This window comes from Desmodus rotundus, chromosome 2, assembly GCF_022682495.2.
Source record: "Desmodus rotundus isolate HL8 chromosome 2, HLdesRot8A.1, whole genome shotgun sequence".
NCBI lineage: Eukaryota > Metazoa > Chordata > Mammalia > Chiroptera > Phyllostomidae > Desmodus > Desmodus rotundus.
In genome coordinates this window covers 131,588,414-131,603,090 of record NC_071388.1, presented here as the reverse complement: position 1 = coordinate 131,603,090, position 14,677 = coordinate 131,588,414, and the positions used below count along the sequence as shown (strand labels likewise).

The following is a 14,677-nucleotide window of genomic DNA, read 5'->3' as shown; positions in this document are numbered from 1 at the left end:
CTTTTCTATGGGCAGCTTTTGGTCATGAGAAAGTGAAATTAAAGAAAAGTTAGATTTAAGGGTCCAATAACTAATTGACTCAACAATTTTTATATAAATAATAAACAAACCATTCAATATGCATGGCTATACTTGGGGCTACAGAAACATAATGAGAATAAATCTTTTCTAATTTTATATGATTGCACTGAGCCCATATAAGGAGAAACAAAGTGAAAGCACCTGTGACCCTTTGAATTTACAAGTCAACAAGCCCTTTTTTTGCAATGCACATATGAAAAACATCATCATTCATCTAAAGGGACATTGAAATCATAAAGCAGGGAAAAGATAGATTCTGTTTATTAAGTGTGTAGAAGCAAGAAGAATATGCACACATTTATTCTTTTCAACAATACAAGGTGGGGATTAACAATGGTATTAGTGGTTAAGAGAAGGTCTTTAGGAACAAAGAGGAATTTGACCTCCCAAATCGACATGCGGCACCCTGAGTGACCTATGACTTTCTGCAAGCTTTTCAACTTCCTTTTCTGTGAAATGAGATCGGTAACACTTCTCCTGTTTGCAGTTATTATGAGTACTAAATGAGTTAATATGGTCAGTGATTATCATATCTTAAGCAATAAATTCTAATATTATCCTGATATGTTCAGTGCTTTCAAGGGTGTATGTCAGTCTACTCACACACAGTTCAAAAACATGCCTAAGCCTTGCTACATTTTACAAAAAGAAAATATTGTTATTTTCTGCCGTGTAGCTTTAAGAAACATAACTTTGAAATTAAGAAGGAATATTATCTATAGATATCTCTAGATATCTGTAGAGGAAGAATACTATTTGATGATTCCAAATAACTACAATCTCTTCCTTGTCAGCAACATTTTTCTCTTTCCCTTCTTTCTTAAAAGAAATGTACATGATATATCTTTATCGGCAGACATAGAGTAAATGGCATTTTCTCTTTGGGTTTCAGGTGCCATCACCTGTGCGGCTGACATGTTCAGTTGCCCGGGCTCCCACGCCTGTGTGCCCCGGCACTGGCTGTGTGACGGCGAAAGGGATTGTCCAAATGGAAGCGATGAGCTCTCGACAGCAGGCTGCGGTATGAACACTCATGGGGCAGGCTGGCTGTGAAAGAAAGCTGCGGCCGCATCCTTAGACATTTACTTTCGCACTGCTCACCATATCACACTTCTCTCACTTCCTCAATCCCTGGACTCCCAGGTAGTGTTGGAATTAATCAGGTGGGATGTTGTCAACATAGTAGTCCAGCAACCCTTCCCACCTCTGTGTAAAGCCTTTTAAACACGCACAGTGGGATTACCCGCTTTAAAACAGTTCCGATGAACTCAAGAGTTACCATTTCCCTTCTGAGATAACATAACCGCCTGATCTGTGTGTGAGTGAGGTAGGTTTGTTACTTTCTTTTCAATGCCCACTACCCTGTCCCCCCACCTCCACCATGAAAACTTTTAGATTGCCTATTTCAGATATTCCGTAAATAGCATCTGTGATCCTAAATAATTACTGATCAGAAGGTCATGCACCCCTATTAGCCCTATGGATAGGGTATTAACCCTTAGGTCAGGGGAAAATATTACGGCTGTAGTTGAATGAAGCTGGAGGATCAGAGGAACACCTTTGGAGGTCAGACAATTTACCAAGTTCCTGCCTCTAGGTGACCTCAGGAAATTTACAGGCAATTACTCAATAGAAAATCTTTGATAAACTCCTTTGCATGATCAAGAAAATAGAGACTGAGCAATTGATCTGAAGTGTTGTTGTGAATTCAGCTCATTAAAGTAAATTCTGCCAATCACCAGTTCAAAGACCTGTCTTCAGGCTTTAAAATTGTATTTGAAGCCATAATGTGAGTGTGTCTGCATATTATGTGTATATGGGGGATAGTTAAAGCAAAGAGGAAAAAGAAAACTTTGAGTAGACCTATGTGCATAGAATCTATGCTACTGTAGAATAATTCACTTTGATCTTGAAACTGATGTTGTGTGTCTGTAAAGGGCAACGGGGCCACTGAGGGCTACATAATAGAGAATTATGCATCAAATCAGCGATCCAGATGGTCCCAGTATACTGTTGCTATTGTAGCAGTTAACACTCTGGGAGGCATATTAACACTCTTGGGCCACATGGGTGCTGTTAAGTAAATTATTCTAAAATACGACAAATTGCACTCAAGTGATCTGAAAGTGTTAATGCCAGATAAGCCCGGGTTGCTCAGTGTTTCAAAGAATAATTCGTGTACTAGAATTGGCATAATTCACTTGAGTTATATAAGCTGTTGCATGGTTAAAAGTTAGAGGAATTATTAGTAACTAAATTTTAGTTTTATTATAATGGGCAATTTTTAAAGCTGGTTCTATGTGGCCTTCCTATTATTTTTCAAATTGATTTGTTGACAATAAATTATATTTGATATAATAATAATTATTATTATATTATTATTATTTGTTTATTCATGCCCCTTCAATCATTACTGAGTTGAAAGCAGAGATTTCCATTCTTCATGAAGTTTGAGGCAATCTGGGGAAGGGAGCTAATAAGCATGTAAGGGAATGATTATAATACTTCAAGTGTCAGAATGATATGTGTAAATGATTCTAGGTCATCACAAAGAAGTATTATATAAAAAGCCTGGAAGTGTCATGGAAGGGCTTTAAGAAAAAGTAAAAACATTATTTGAGTCATAAAGGACAAAGAAAAGAAAGAGAGACAGGTAGTCGAGGTAGAGGAAAGTGCTTATTAAGATATTGGAGGGAGAGATTGGAATACAACTAAATTTTTTCAAATGTCCATTATATGTCCATTATTTTCTAGGTAAATTTATTTACATTGTTGAATTCCCAAATTCAACTGAGGAATCTCCCCAAAATAATTGTTAGATTGAAACTGAAAGGGCACCTAGGGATTTGAGTACCTAAAATTAGCTGAACCTATGAATTAGCTGATTCATATAACTATCTAGTTCCTGCAAGAATTTATCAGATAGATTTTATTATCTTCTTTAAATGCATAAAGAAAGAAATACACAATGAAAGTAAATAGCTTTCTGAGGATATAAGAGGCAGAGAGGCTTTTCACAGAGCCTTTCTCTTCTCTGTATATGATAATGACATGCTCTTTTTTATTTTAAAAATTGATATATAACTGACATATAACACTGTATTAGTTTTAGATGTATGAGATAATGCTTTGATATATGTATATGTTGTAGAATAATAACCACAATAAGATAGTTAACATTCATTATGTGACAGATGCTTGACGTTAAAGATATCTCACACCTTGAGTCTTACCCTAGTGTTTATCCTTTAAATATAAGAAAAGGTAATTGAGAAAATATTTATGTGGTCCTTCAAACCTCCATGATTCCATGCACATTATATTAAAATTTATTCCTCTGCATAACTTACCATCTTTTGAACATATGCTGAAGTTTTATAGCACATTTTTATCACCCATTTTCCTACTGGTTAAAACCCTTGCTAGATGGAACACAGTGTGCATGGATCAGTATTCTGAAAGGATCAATAATTTGTTTCATAAATTGACATTCCTTTATGATGTGGTGCTTATGGTCGGGCTCATCACACCATTGAACTTAACCCGTTTCAACACCCAGCTCTTGAAATCACCTAAATAGTTCATCACTTTCTCCTTAAGACAGTAGCTTTCCCAGCCCTTTTGCCTTTTTTTTTCACTTTCATCATGAGTATTAGCACTTAGTGATATTTTTAGATTCATTTTTCACAAATTAAACCAGGTTTATATCTCTTTACTAGCATTTGTACAAGCTTGAGGAGAAAAAAAACAGCCACATTATTACAATTATCTTTTTATTTGTTTATTATATTTATTTTTACAATATTTTATTATATTTTTCTATTAGTATTTATCCACCATACCCTCTTCCATTTCTACCCACCCTCACAATTGAGTAACTTTTAAAAAATTATATATAAACTTCTGAATTCCTGCTTTAGGAAAGTTACAAATTGCTAAACGACCTGAAACTTCAGGTTCTCTCTAGAACTGTTGACTCAGTACCAAAACTCAAATTATGTATGCATTTATATTAACATATATTCAAATGTATTAATAACTATGTGTTAATGTTATTAATTTATCTGATATACTAAATGAATAAAGTTTTTTTCTAAATGCCTATAAATTATGGAGTATAAGAGCAAACATTCCCCAAACTCCTAAGGTGAGGGAAGGTAAAATAGGTACTGATCTGACTTTATTTTCTGTGATGGCTTCCTTAGCTCCCAATAGCACGTGTGACGACAGCACTTTCACATGCCGGAACGAGGTGTGCATCCCCCAGCGGTTCGTCTGCGACCACGATGACGACTGCGGGGACGGCTCCGATGAGTCTCTGCTGTGTGGTAAGTAGGCCTAGACGTTTCTGGAGAAGATTCTCAGGCTAAATGTTGTGGGTTTTTTTTAACCAAAGAACATATAAATAAATAACAAAACAAAGATGTACAATTATTAATATCACTAAAAACATTTAAGCTCAGTAACACACACACACTTAAAAAGATATAATCTCTTTAAGCTGTATAATAATTACACATTTATTTGGAAACCATACCTACTGGTATTGTATTCTTATCAGGAACCACACCAAAAATATTTATAGCCATATCTCTGGTTTTAAGTACCTTCAAGTAGTTAAAGGTAATATATTGCTGACTACCTGGATCAATCTTATAGCCAAATCAAGTATCTGAATGAGAGAAAAAAATGCAACCCAAATTACGAGAATAACTGGATATTGAGCATTTTCTTTTTACCTTATCTTATTTACACATGCACTTATTTGTTAAAATGCAATTGCTATGAAATTTATCTTTTCACTGCATTTGTATCTTACCCCATATATATAATGTAGATACAAATACATATATAGATTTTGAGATAAAAACCAGTCTATTAAAAATTCCCAGTTAAAGTTGAAACCTTTTGTAAACCTGCTATTTATATAAATATTTAATGCATATGTGAATAAGGATGAAATGAGAAGCCGTGAAATCCACATACACCTACAAAAGGTGGTAGATTTAGCGCTCTTTCCTGTCCTGCCTGAGCAGCGTTGGTCTTTGGTATAAATCTCCTTGAAATCCATGGATATAAGTTTTTATGATCACTTCACCATTAAGTTGTAGATTCAATGTGATATTTTAAAAGATGCATCATCATTCAAGACTTAAATCTGAAATAGTGTTGTATCTGATCGAATACCTTTCCTTTGCTAGACCCTGTATTTGGTCGATGTGGAGATGAACAAGACAGAGGTCCCACCAGAAAAACTAAAAGGAAAATCAGAAATACATTATAGTATAATAACACTCATTGTCAGGCAGGAATAAATATCACAATACATGAAATCGGAGCTGAGAAAATGACTTTCGAAGCACTAAAGAAGCAGGGAATGTTAGAGGAGATCCTACTTAGATGCTAGAGAGTGCGGCATGCTGGTTCAGAGCATGACAAGCTGGAGCCAGCTGACCTGGGTTCAAGTTCTGCCCCTGACACTTACTGACTGTGTGACTTTGGAAAAGTTATTTCACCTCTAGGTACCTCAATCTCCACATCTGTAAAAAATTATAATAACGTTGCTTACCTCATAGGTCTAATAAGACAATTAGAGGAGTTCACATTTCTAAAGTGGTCAGAGCAGTTCCAGACACAGAATGAATTCTGTATGTTTACAAAGACCTGCATATCAAAATAATTGAGAAATGACAATTAGTCATTTGTGATGTAGGTTGGAGCCAGCAAACTGAGTTGAAACTAGATCCTAAAAATTCTGAAATACAATGTTAAGTAACTTGTATTTAATTCCTTTGTCTCTCAGTGGCCAGAACACAGTTTGAACAAAGGAATGTCTCAGGCAAATTTGTGTTTTAAGACCATCTTTTTCAGCAGAGTGGATGAAATACTGCCATGGAAAAGGGGAGCATAAGGCAAAAGTAAACTAGTTAGGAAGTTATTGCAATAGTCCCGATGTTTAATGACGTGCTTCTGAACCTGGGCCAAAATGGTGGAATGGGAAGTGCAGAGGGGCTCAGAGTTAAATTACAGTTAGATACAGAGGATGAAGGAAAAGTTCTAGCTTGATAACTTGGTGGGTTTGTTGCTGATAATTAGCTTCAGAACACAGAAGTTCAAGGGCCAGTTTTGTCTGTGCACAAGAAAGATATAATGAAAGATTAATTTTGGCTATTCTTAAAATGAAGTGTTAATCAGACAATCATGTGAAACTGTGTAGTGAGTGTTTGAAATCTTGGTTCTAAAGACCAGAATGATGATCAGAACAAATGATATTAATTGGGTGACCATCAGCATAAAGGTGACATCCAAATATAACGAATGAGAACACCCAACACTGTAGAAAGGAGAAGGGGGAAAGAACTGCACTTTGAAGGACTGAAGTTAAGGCCTCACCTACAACATTTTACGGTGGAACAGCAGAGGACTGCGTACAGAAACAGGGAAAAACAAGAACAGCGAAAGCAAAGTTAGAGAGAAGCCTGGGTTTCCAAGGGAGTGTGGTCAACAATATCAAAGGCTACAGGAAAATGAAGTAGGAATCTGAGACATTTTGAATTTGACACTTGTCCCTTGGAATCTGTTAACTCTGAAGAAGGCCAGAATGTAGATGTTGCAGAAATGAGATGTTAATGAATCAAAGATGAACTGGCGGTAAGGGACAGTGAAATTGGGTGGTATGAGGAAAAGAAATGTGTTGTTAAGAGTTAAGTCAATGGATCTTTATTGTTTGGGGGCTAGGAGAGCCTTGAATGTATTTAGTAACAAAAAGGAGGAACTAGTGAAGAAAGAGACAGAGGAAAGAAACATTAAGCAAATTGGGGATTTTTTAGAAAGTTCTAGTTTGGCCATTCAATGTGATAAACACCTCAATGAAATAATCATTGTTGAATTAGTTTTTTATTAGAGTTTTATTTATTTTTAAACTATAAAAATCTTACTTCATCTTTCCAAAAATAGAATAGATTACCAGAAAGTTTCTAATAGAAATGACAGGTTTTATTATTATAATATTAGGGGACAATCCAATTTAAGTTTTCATAATATTCAAAATCAAATGAATTTTACTTATCAGGCATAGATATCAACATTAATAATTGGCTGGTGGATACTATGATTTGAATAAATCTTCAATGCCTCTAAGAATCAACATATAATAGTTATAATAGTTTTTGTGCTTATTGCCCTATAATTGACTTTTAATTTTTCTTATTTTATCAATTCATTTACATTTTAAATGATTCCCAAACATAAACATGGTATGTTTGGTAAGCTTCTAAGAATTATCACTGTAACTCAGAATCAGTTCATTCACATGTCCTGGTACGATAGCTAACCAAGCTTGGTCTTAAAAAAAATTCTAATAGCTTTCATTTTGGTTTTTATTCTAATGGAACTTTTTATAATTATAGCTAATACGTGAGCAGAGATGGTATACTGAGATGCTGCATTATTTTTTTACCTAGAAACAGTAACAGTGTTGTTTACAAATTTATTTTCTGGACTTTTATCCTCCTTCCAAACCACAAATATTGCTTGCAGATGTGACCACTGTCCCAGAGAGAAATGAGAAATGTTTCCCACAGGAGGGATGGGTAACTCACATGGTTAATTAGGTATAATATACCTTAGCGTATGAAGTTTTAATTAATATTTGTTATATAAAAACACAAATTAGAATATTTATCTCTTTGTCTTTAGAATACCGACAGTGTAATGCAGAAGAATTTAGTTGTGCTGATGGACGATGTCTTTTAAATACTCAGTGGCAGTGTGATGGAGACTTTGACTGCCCGGACCACTCTGATGAAGCACCTTTAAACCCAAAGTGCAAAACTGCAGGTACAGAAAATATATACTATGATTTCTCAAAATTTTGTCTTTTTTTTTTAAATGGCAAAACTGTGACTCTGATTTCTAGTTTAGAACACTGGTCAATGAAAGGAGATGCAAATAACTAAGCACTGGTGTTTCTGCTGATACCATGTAGGGTCCTTGTAATGTTTTGGAGCAAGTCTTAGAAATTTAGTATGTGTCAAAAACATGAAGATTTGAGACAGTGAACCTGATAAATCTGTGACCATTCCAACTTCAAAAAAAAATCAATTTATCTTAATACATATCGTTAATGTGAATGAAATTTCCCTGTCTAAATTTACTCAAAAATTCAAACATAAAAGAAGTTGAGACTTACTGGAAGTCTGTATTATCCATAATTTGGCAAAATAAAATAAATTACATATCATCTTGCACTATTCTATGTTGAATACATAGTCATATATTTTAAAATAAAAATCCATTTTTTCATGTAGTTTGCATGTTAATGGGCTTTCTTTTATCACGTTACAATAATGAGTAATAATGTTCAAGTCATCAGGATAAGTAGCTGCAAAACCTGGACTTCTTCTCACAGCTATATTTGGAACAACTATTATTCACTAAAAGTGTCTTTTTTTAATGCCCTGATTTTAAAATGTCAATGTTATATTTCCAAGATGAAAAAAATTAGGAATTTCTACCTATTCTAGATTCTTAATTTTTAGTGACATGTAATTTCTCAGAGACCTATGGCTTGAGGGAAATATCATATTGTCATCATACTTTTTAACTAATTTATCACACTATAAGATGCCATTAACTTTACTATAGATGATTATTTTGATTGTTAATTTTTATAATAATATTTACAGTGGGTTGAGCAAAAGTACAGTTTGCCCCTGATTTTCTATATTTTGTGTATAAAATATTATACTTAATATAAATCATTTATATGTGCATGTATTTACTATAACTTCAGACACATAAGTTATATTTGTGAATGGTTTTAACAATTGCAGTATATGAACAATAGCATGTCCTGATATTCCATTCATTTTATTTTCTTTTTCCAGAACAGTCATGCAACAGTTCATTTTTTATGTGCAAAAATGGCAGGTGCATTCCAAGTGGAGGTCTTTGTGACAATAAGGATGACTGTGGGGATGGTTCAGATGAGAGAAACTGCCATAAAAATGAATGTTTGAGTAAGAGAGTCAGTGGATGTTCTCAAGATTGCCAGGACCTTCCAGTCGGTTACAAGGTGGGTAGTCATCAAAAATATCAAACCATGGGATGCACCAGAATTTGAGATAATGAAAGCTATCTGATCCAATATAGCTGTAAAACTTAAAAGACATCAAAACAATGTTAGGAAAGATTATTTAAATGGAAAGTTTCTACATATGCAAACCATAGTAATAATGTGATATAATATTGTGAAAAGCCTCTCAGGAAGATGAAAAATCAAAATATTTTTCAATACATGCTGAACATAAAAAAAAAGTAATGGAAGACCAGTGTTAGGGAGATACTGCTATGTTAATAGCTGCATTCAATAGGTATGTAACTCTTCAGCTCCCAGTTATTACTCATTCTCCCTCCCATACATATTTGAAGTTAAATTGGCTAATAAGTATTTACCACAACATTGGAGAATATGATATTTTTTCATGTAAATGGAAAAAAACATATGCAATATCAGGACTGAGTGCAGGGATACTAAAACATAAATCATGAATAAAATCCTAATTGCTTTTTGTTTGTACCATTTTCCCTAAGAGAGTGTTTCACTGACTAAATTGATTGACAGAAATGGCTTTTGAAAACATCTCTGTTCATTCATGTTGGAATGGAGGATGCCAACAATAAAATATTAACATTTAAGTTGTGCATTAGGTAAACTGATTGGGTAACTGTGAGAAAATCTCAGAAAGAGCAATTCATTTGAAACAGTACTGTTTACTGAGCTCTAGCTCTGTATGAATCACAGTAGGATGTGGCTTGATGAAACACAGAGGGAGCTTAATGCTAAGTAAGACCCTCACAGAGGTTAGATTTTGTTCTACTGTGTGTTGCACTGATAAGGATGTACCTGGAGGACTGTGCATATTTTTGGGGAAATGGCAGTTTAAGAGGAACCTTAACAAATCGTAGTGTATACAAACGTGTACATCCAGAAGCATAAGGGGTCTGGAACACACACCTTTGAAACAAGTTTTGACTGGAGCAAAGATGGCTTATTAGCTGCATTCAAATATATGAATGAAGTACTGGAATAGGGAGAATATTTAGTCTGAGTTGTTTCAAAGGTTGGAATTAGGAGCTAGGAGGCAGATGCCCATTCAAAATATGAAAGACTGTTCTAAGATCAGAGCTCTTTACATTGGAATGAGCTGACTTATTTTTCACCACCAGAAGTGTTTCAGCTGGGGCTAAGTGTCTTTCTTTAAAGGATGCTAGAGAAAAAAAATGGGTACGGTAAAGATGGGCCACTTTTCCTACCATCCGTGACATTGTGTGACAATCCAGTTCTACCTAATGATAAAGCCAACCAAATGACCAGTTTGACATTTTTATTTATTTATTTTTTAAAAATATTTTATTTATTTATTTTTAGAGAAGGGGGTGGGAGGGAAAAAGAGAGGGAGAGAAACATCAACAATGTGTGGTTGCCTCTCTTGTGCCCCTTACTGGAGACCTGGCCTGCAACCCAGGTATGTGCCCTACCTAGGAATTAAACTGGCAACCCTTTGGTTTCCAGGCCTATAGTCAATCTACTGAGCTACACCAGCCAGGGCCAGTTTGCCATTTTTAATCTCAGAATTTCTGGTACTATGATTAATTTAATTACATTGATCAGGATTTTACTATATATAGTTATAAACTAAACAGTACAATAATTATTTTCCCCTGTATAAAAACAGAGATAAAATGAAATATCAAAAAAGCTACATGGTTGCAGACTTGAACAATAAAACAATTTATAAAAAATTTTTAAACAAAGCTACATATATAAAAAAGTTTTCAACCAAATATTGTATTAAGAAGAGCTGGTTAAATTTATAGACAAGATAAACACTATACCAAAGGTAAAAGGAAACAAGACAGAGTCAAGATAGCTCTTAATGGGATATGTGTATCAAATACTGAATTTTGTCATTAAATATTTGAAATCCAATGAAGGAAAAAATATATTAGTGACTTATGTGAAATCAGTATGAAATGTTTCCTGAAACAACAGGAAATCTGTCATAGAAGTATTATAGGTAACAACTTAAAATTTTAAGTAATAAGTTATTTTATTTTCCTTTTTATTGAATTTGTCAGGGTGACACCAGTTAACAAAATTATACAGGCTTCACATGCACGATTCCACAACTTTATTTTTTTTAGTTCTCTCTACATCATATATACTATAAGTCTATATATCTATAGAACATCTATATATCATAGAATATATCTCTATGTCTCTCTGTAGGCATATTTTTAAATTAAAATTAAAATTTCAAAGTAGATTTATTTGTTTTTATCCTGTGTGTATTTAAACTCTGTAATAACAATCTTGATGGTAAATATATATATATATAATCAAATGAATACCTTTTGATATAACATTCAAATATATTTTAAATGCCAGCATATAAGAAATACTTTGTGCTCAAAAATACTGTATTTGGAAACTACTTTTGGTAGGAGTAGGTATCACCCATAAAAACAAGTTAAATCATACTATTTTAATTTTTTATAAGACTCCTTGCACAAAAACATTTGTTTATTGATACCTTTAAAAGATCAGAATTTTTACCTTGGCTTCTCTAAAAGTAAATGAAGCAAACATTCTAGATAAATATACAATATATTATATTTAATCATTGAAAACATTCTTTGTGGATAATACTTGACAGAATTGCTGTGAACAATGTTCCTAAAAGTATACACATGTTAATACTAATGAATAAAATAAAACCTGTGGAAAACAGACCAGTATAAAATTTAAGGAGCCAAGATTAGACTCATAAATAAGTGCTTTAAGCAAAAATTCAAAGCAAATATCTTACATAGATAATAGATAGGAGATTGAGTAAAAAGCCTTATGTACAACGAAATGCTTATTTATTTGCAGGCAAATGTCAGATGATGAATTTTTCTCTCCCAGGGTATGGGGAAAACTATTCAATAACTCATTTCTCCATATATTATCATCAGAATATGTCAATAAATCCTATAAATTCTGTGATAAAATGAATATTGCTTATGAAAGCAAAAATTAGACCGTAAAGGTTGTGAATTACTTACATGTTTGCTCTAAAATCAACACAACGTGTTTATTCAAAATGGAGTAATAACATTTACAAAAGCAAGAATCTTATTTTGAGGGGAAGAACAATTCACCATGTACAATTTATCATGTACTCCTATTTTTAAAAGTAAGTTTTAATATATACATTAAAATAAATAGTCATCCCACCCTGGCTGGTGTGGCTCAATGGATTGAGCGCCAGCCTGAGAACTAAAGGGTCACTAGTTTGATTCCACTTGGGGCACATGCCTGGGTTGAGGCCCAGGTCCACAGTAGGGTGTGTGTGAGAGCCAACCACACATTAGTGTTTCTTTTCCTCTCTTTCCCCTTCTCTTCCCCTCTCTCTAAAAATGAATAAATAAAATCCTTTAAAAAGTAGTCAATGTTTGTCAAATATCTATCACTTTAAAGACTGCACAAAAATATTCCTGAAAGTAATAGGAAAAGTTTGAGTAGCTATATTTCATCTAGCTATATGATCCTATATGAAAATTAATACAAAGAAGGAAACTTTGAAATAGTAGAAAATTAAAATGATATTGAGTATATATAATCTCACTTCTATAAAAAATTGTTATTTTAAATAAAAGTTAAAACATTTTAAACTACTGTGAATCCATCATTTTTTATTTTTAAATATGCAAATGATTATTTTCTTTTATTCAGTTTATGTAAGTTAACCTAGTAAAATTCCATATAAATGTTTATTAACTATTTACAAGCAAAAATGTTTTCTTATAACAAGGTTACTGGATTGGGTAGTAAATTACTTTTTAAAAATCTTCTTATTCAATAGATTTTTTAAAAACTTACTGTAAACTTCAAACATCCTAATGTTGTTTGTTTATAGAAATGTCTATATCATAGCTTTGACTAATTTTACCTCAGGAAATTAATATTCCATAAGTGTGTTTTTATGTAAGTCATCTATTTGACATAGTAGTTCCATAAGCCTGACATTACACATTCAAAGAGATTTTCAGAAATCCTGTTAAAATTAGGACATTGTTTAAATTTTTACAGTATTCATTGAGAGAGATTCAATTTATTTAAGAATTTCTTTTCACTTGTTCTAAAGAGCCCCTTGAATTCAGCACTGCCCTGTATCTGTCTATGTGTCTTCCATTGCCTGACCTGATGGCCACACTACCTAACTTCCAGTCCTTTTCAGTGGCATCTTCTTGTATCCTGTCAGAGTCCCATTTGTTTAATTATTTACTTTTTTAAATTGTGGTAAAATATATATGATATAAAATTTACCATTTAAATAAATTTTATGTGTGCACTTCAGTAACATTAAGTATCTTTTTTTTTTGCCATAGAGAAAGCAATGATCTTCTTGACTTAAATCAGGTAGTAAGTTGAGTGTTCTTAAGGAAAGTAGTATTGTCACAGTGTAAGATATGATGAGGACAGTTTGGGTAATCAAGCTGTTGCTTTTGCTTTGATTTGCTGGCTGCCTAGTGGGTTTTAGTGATTAAAAGAAAAAAAAAAACAACTCTATTAATGCTGAGGATTATCAGATAAATATTGATGAAATTTGATTTAAAAGAAAAACAGAGCCTTCTGGTCAAGATGGAGGCATAGGTAGACATGCTTTGCCTCCTCATGCAACCATAGAAAGAATTACAACCAGATTTCAAAACAGGTAACACCCAGAACCATCAGAAAATAGAGCTGTGTGGAAGTCTGACAACCAAGGATTTAAAGAAGCGACATTTATCCAGGTGGGTAGGAGAGGCAAAGTCACAGAGACTGGCAGACAGGTGGTGTGATGCAGAGAGACTGCAGTGGTGGTAGCAGAACAGGTGGTCCCATGTTTACACGTGGTGGATAAAAATTGGGAGGGATACAGGTGGAGCAAGCAATCCCAGGGCCAGGCCAGGCTGCACAGCCCAGGGTTCCAGTACGGGGAATATAAATCCCCATTACCTTTCGCTGTAAAAACCAGTAGGGTTTGGGATGGCAGATGGAACTGCCAGCTCTTCACCACTTAAAGGGCCTGACAGACTTAGAATGTATGTAACTCCACCCGCTCTGGGTTTCACCACAGGGCAGAAGCTCGAAGGTCACCAGTCACCTATGGGAAATGGATGAAATGACTAGAAATGGTACAAGTTCCAGGCAAACTTCCTGAAGCCATTCAGCAGCATTATCACCTCTCTGAGCCCTGCCACCACACAAAGCCACTAAGTGATGAAGTGGGTTGACCGACCCTGGCAATTACCTAAGGCTCCTCCCCACACAATTTACTGGTGCCTTTTCCATATAGGCTATACTACAAATAGGGAGTAAAAGCAGCTCTACTTAATACACAGAAACAAACGCAGGGTGATTGCCAAATTGAGGAGACCAAGAAATATTACCCATTTGAAAGAAGAGAACAAAATTCCTGAAGAAGAACAAAATGAGACAGAGATAGCCAGCTTATCAGATGCAGAGTTCAAAACACTGGTGATCAGGGTGCTCATAGAACTCATT

At 34.1% G+C, this 14,677-nt stretch overlaps 1 protein-coding gene across 1 annotated transcript in view; it reads left to right on the top strand.

Annotated features, from left to right (window-relative positions):
- The window catches only part of LRP1B (LDL receptor related protein 1B), a 1,720,016-nt gene that overhangs the window by 1,462,628 nt on the left and 242,711 nt on the right, over nucleotides 1–14,677 (top strand). Inside the window, exons 54-57 of the mRNA XM_053919407.2 lie at nucleotides 974–1,102; nucleotides 4,287–4,409; nucleotides 7,780–7,920; nucleotides 8,970–9,157. Of these exons, the coding sequence (XP_053775382.1) occupies nucleotides 974–1,102; nucleotides 4,287–4,409; nucleotides 7,780–7,920; nucleotides 8,970–9,157 (581 nt within the window). The remainder of the gene's footprint in view (nucleotides 1–973; nucleotides 1,103–4,286; nucleotides 4,410–7,779; nucleotides 7,921–8,969; nucleotides 9,158–14,677) is intronic.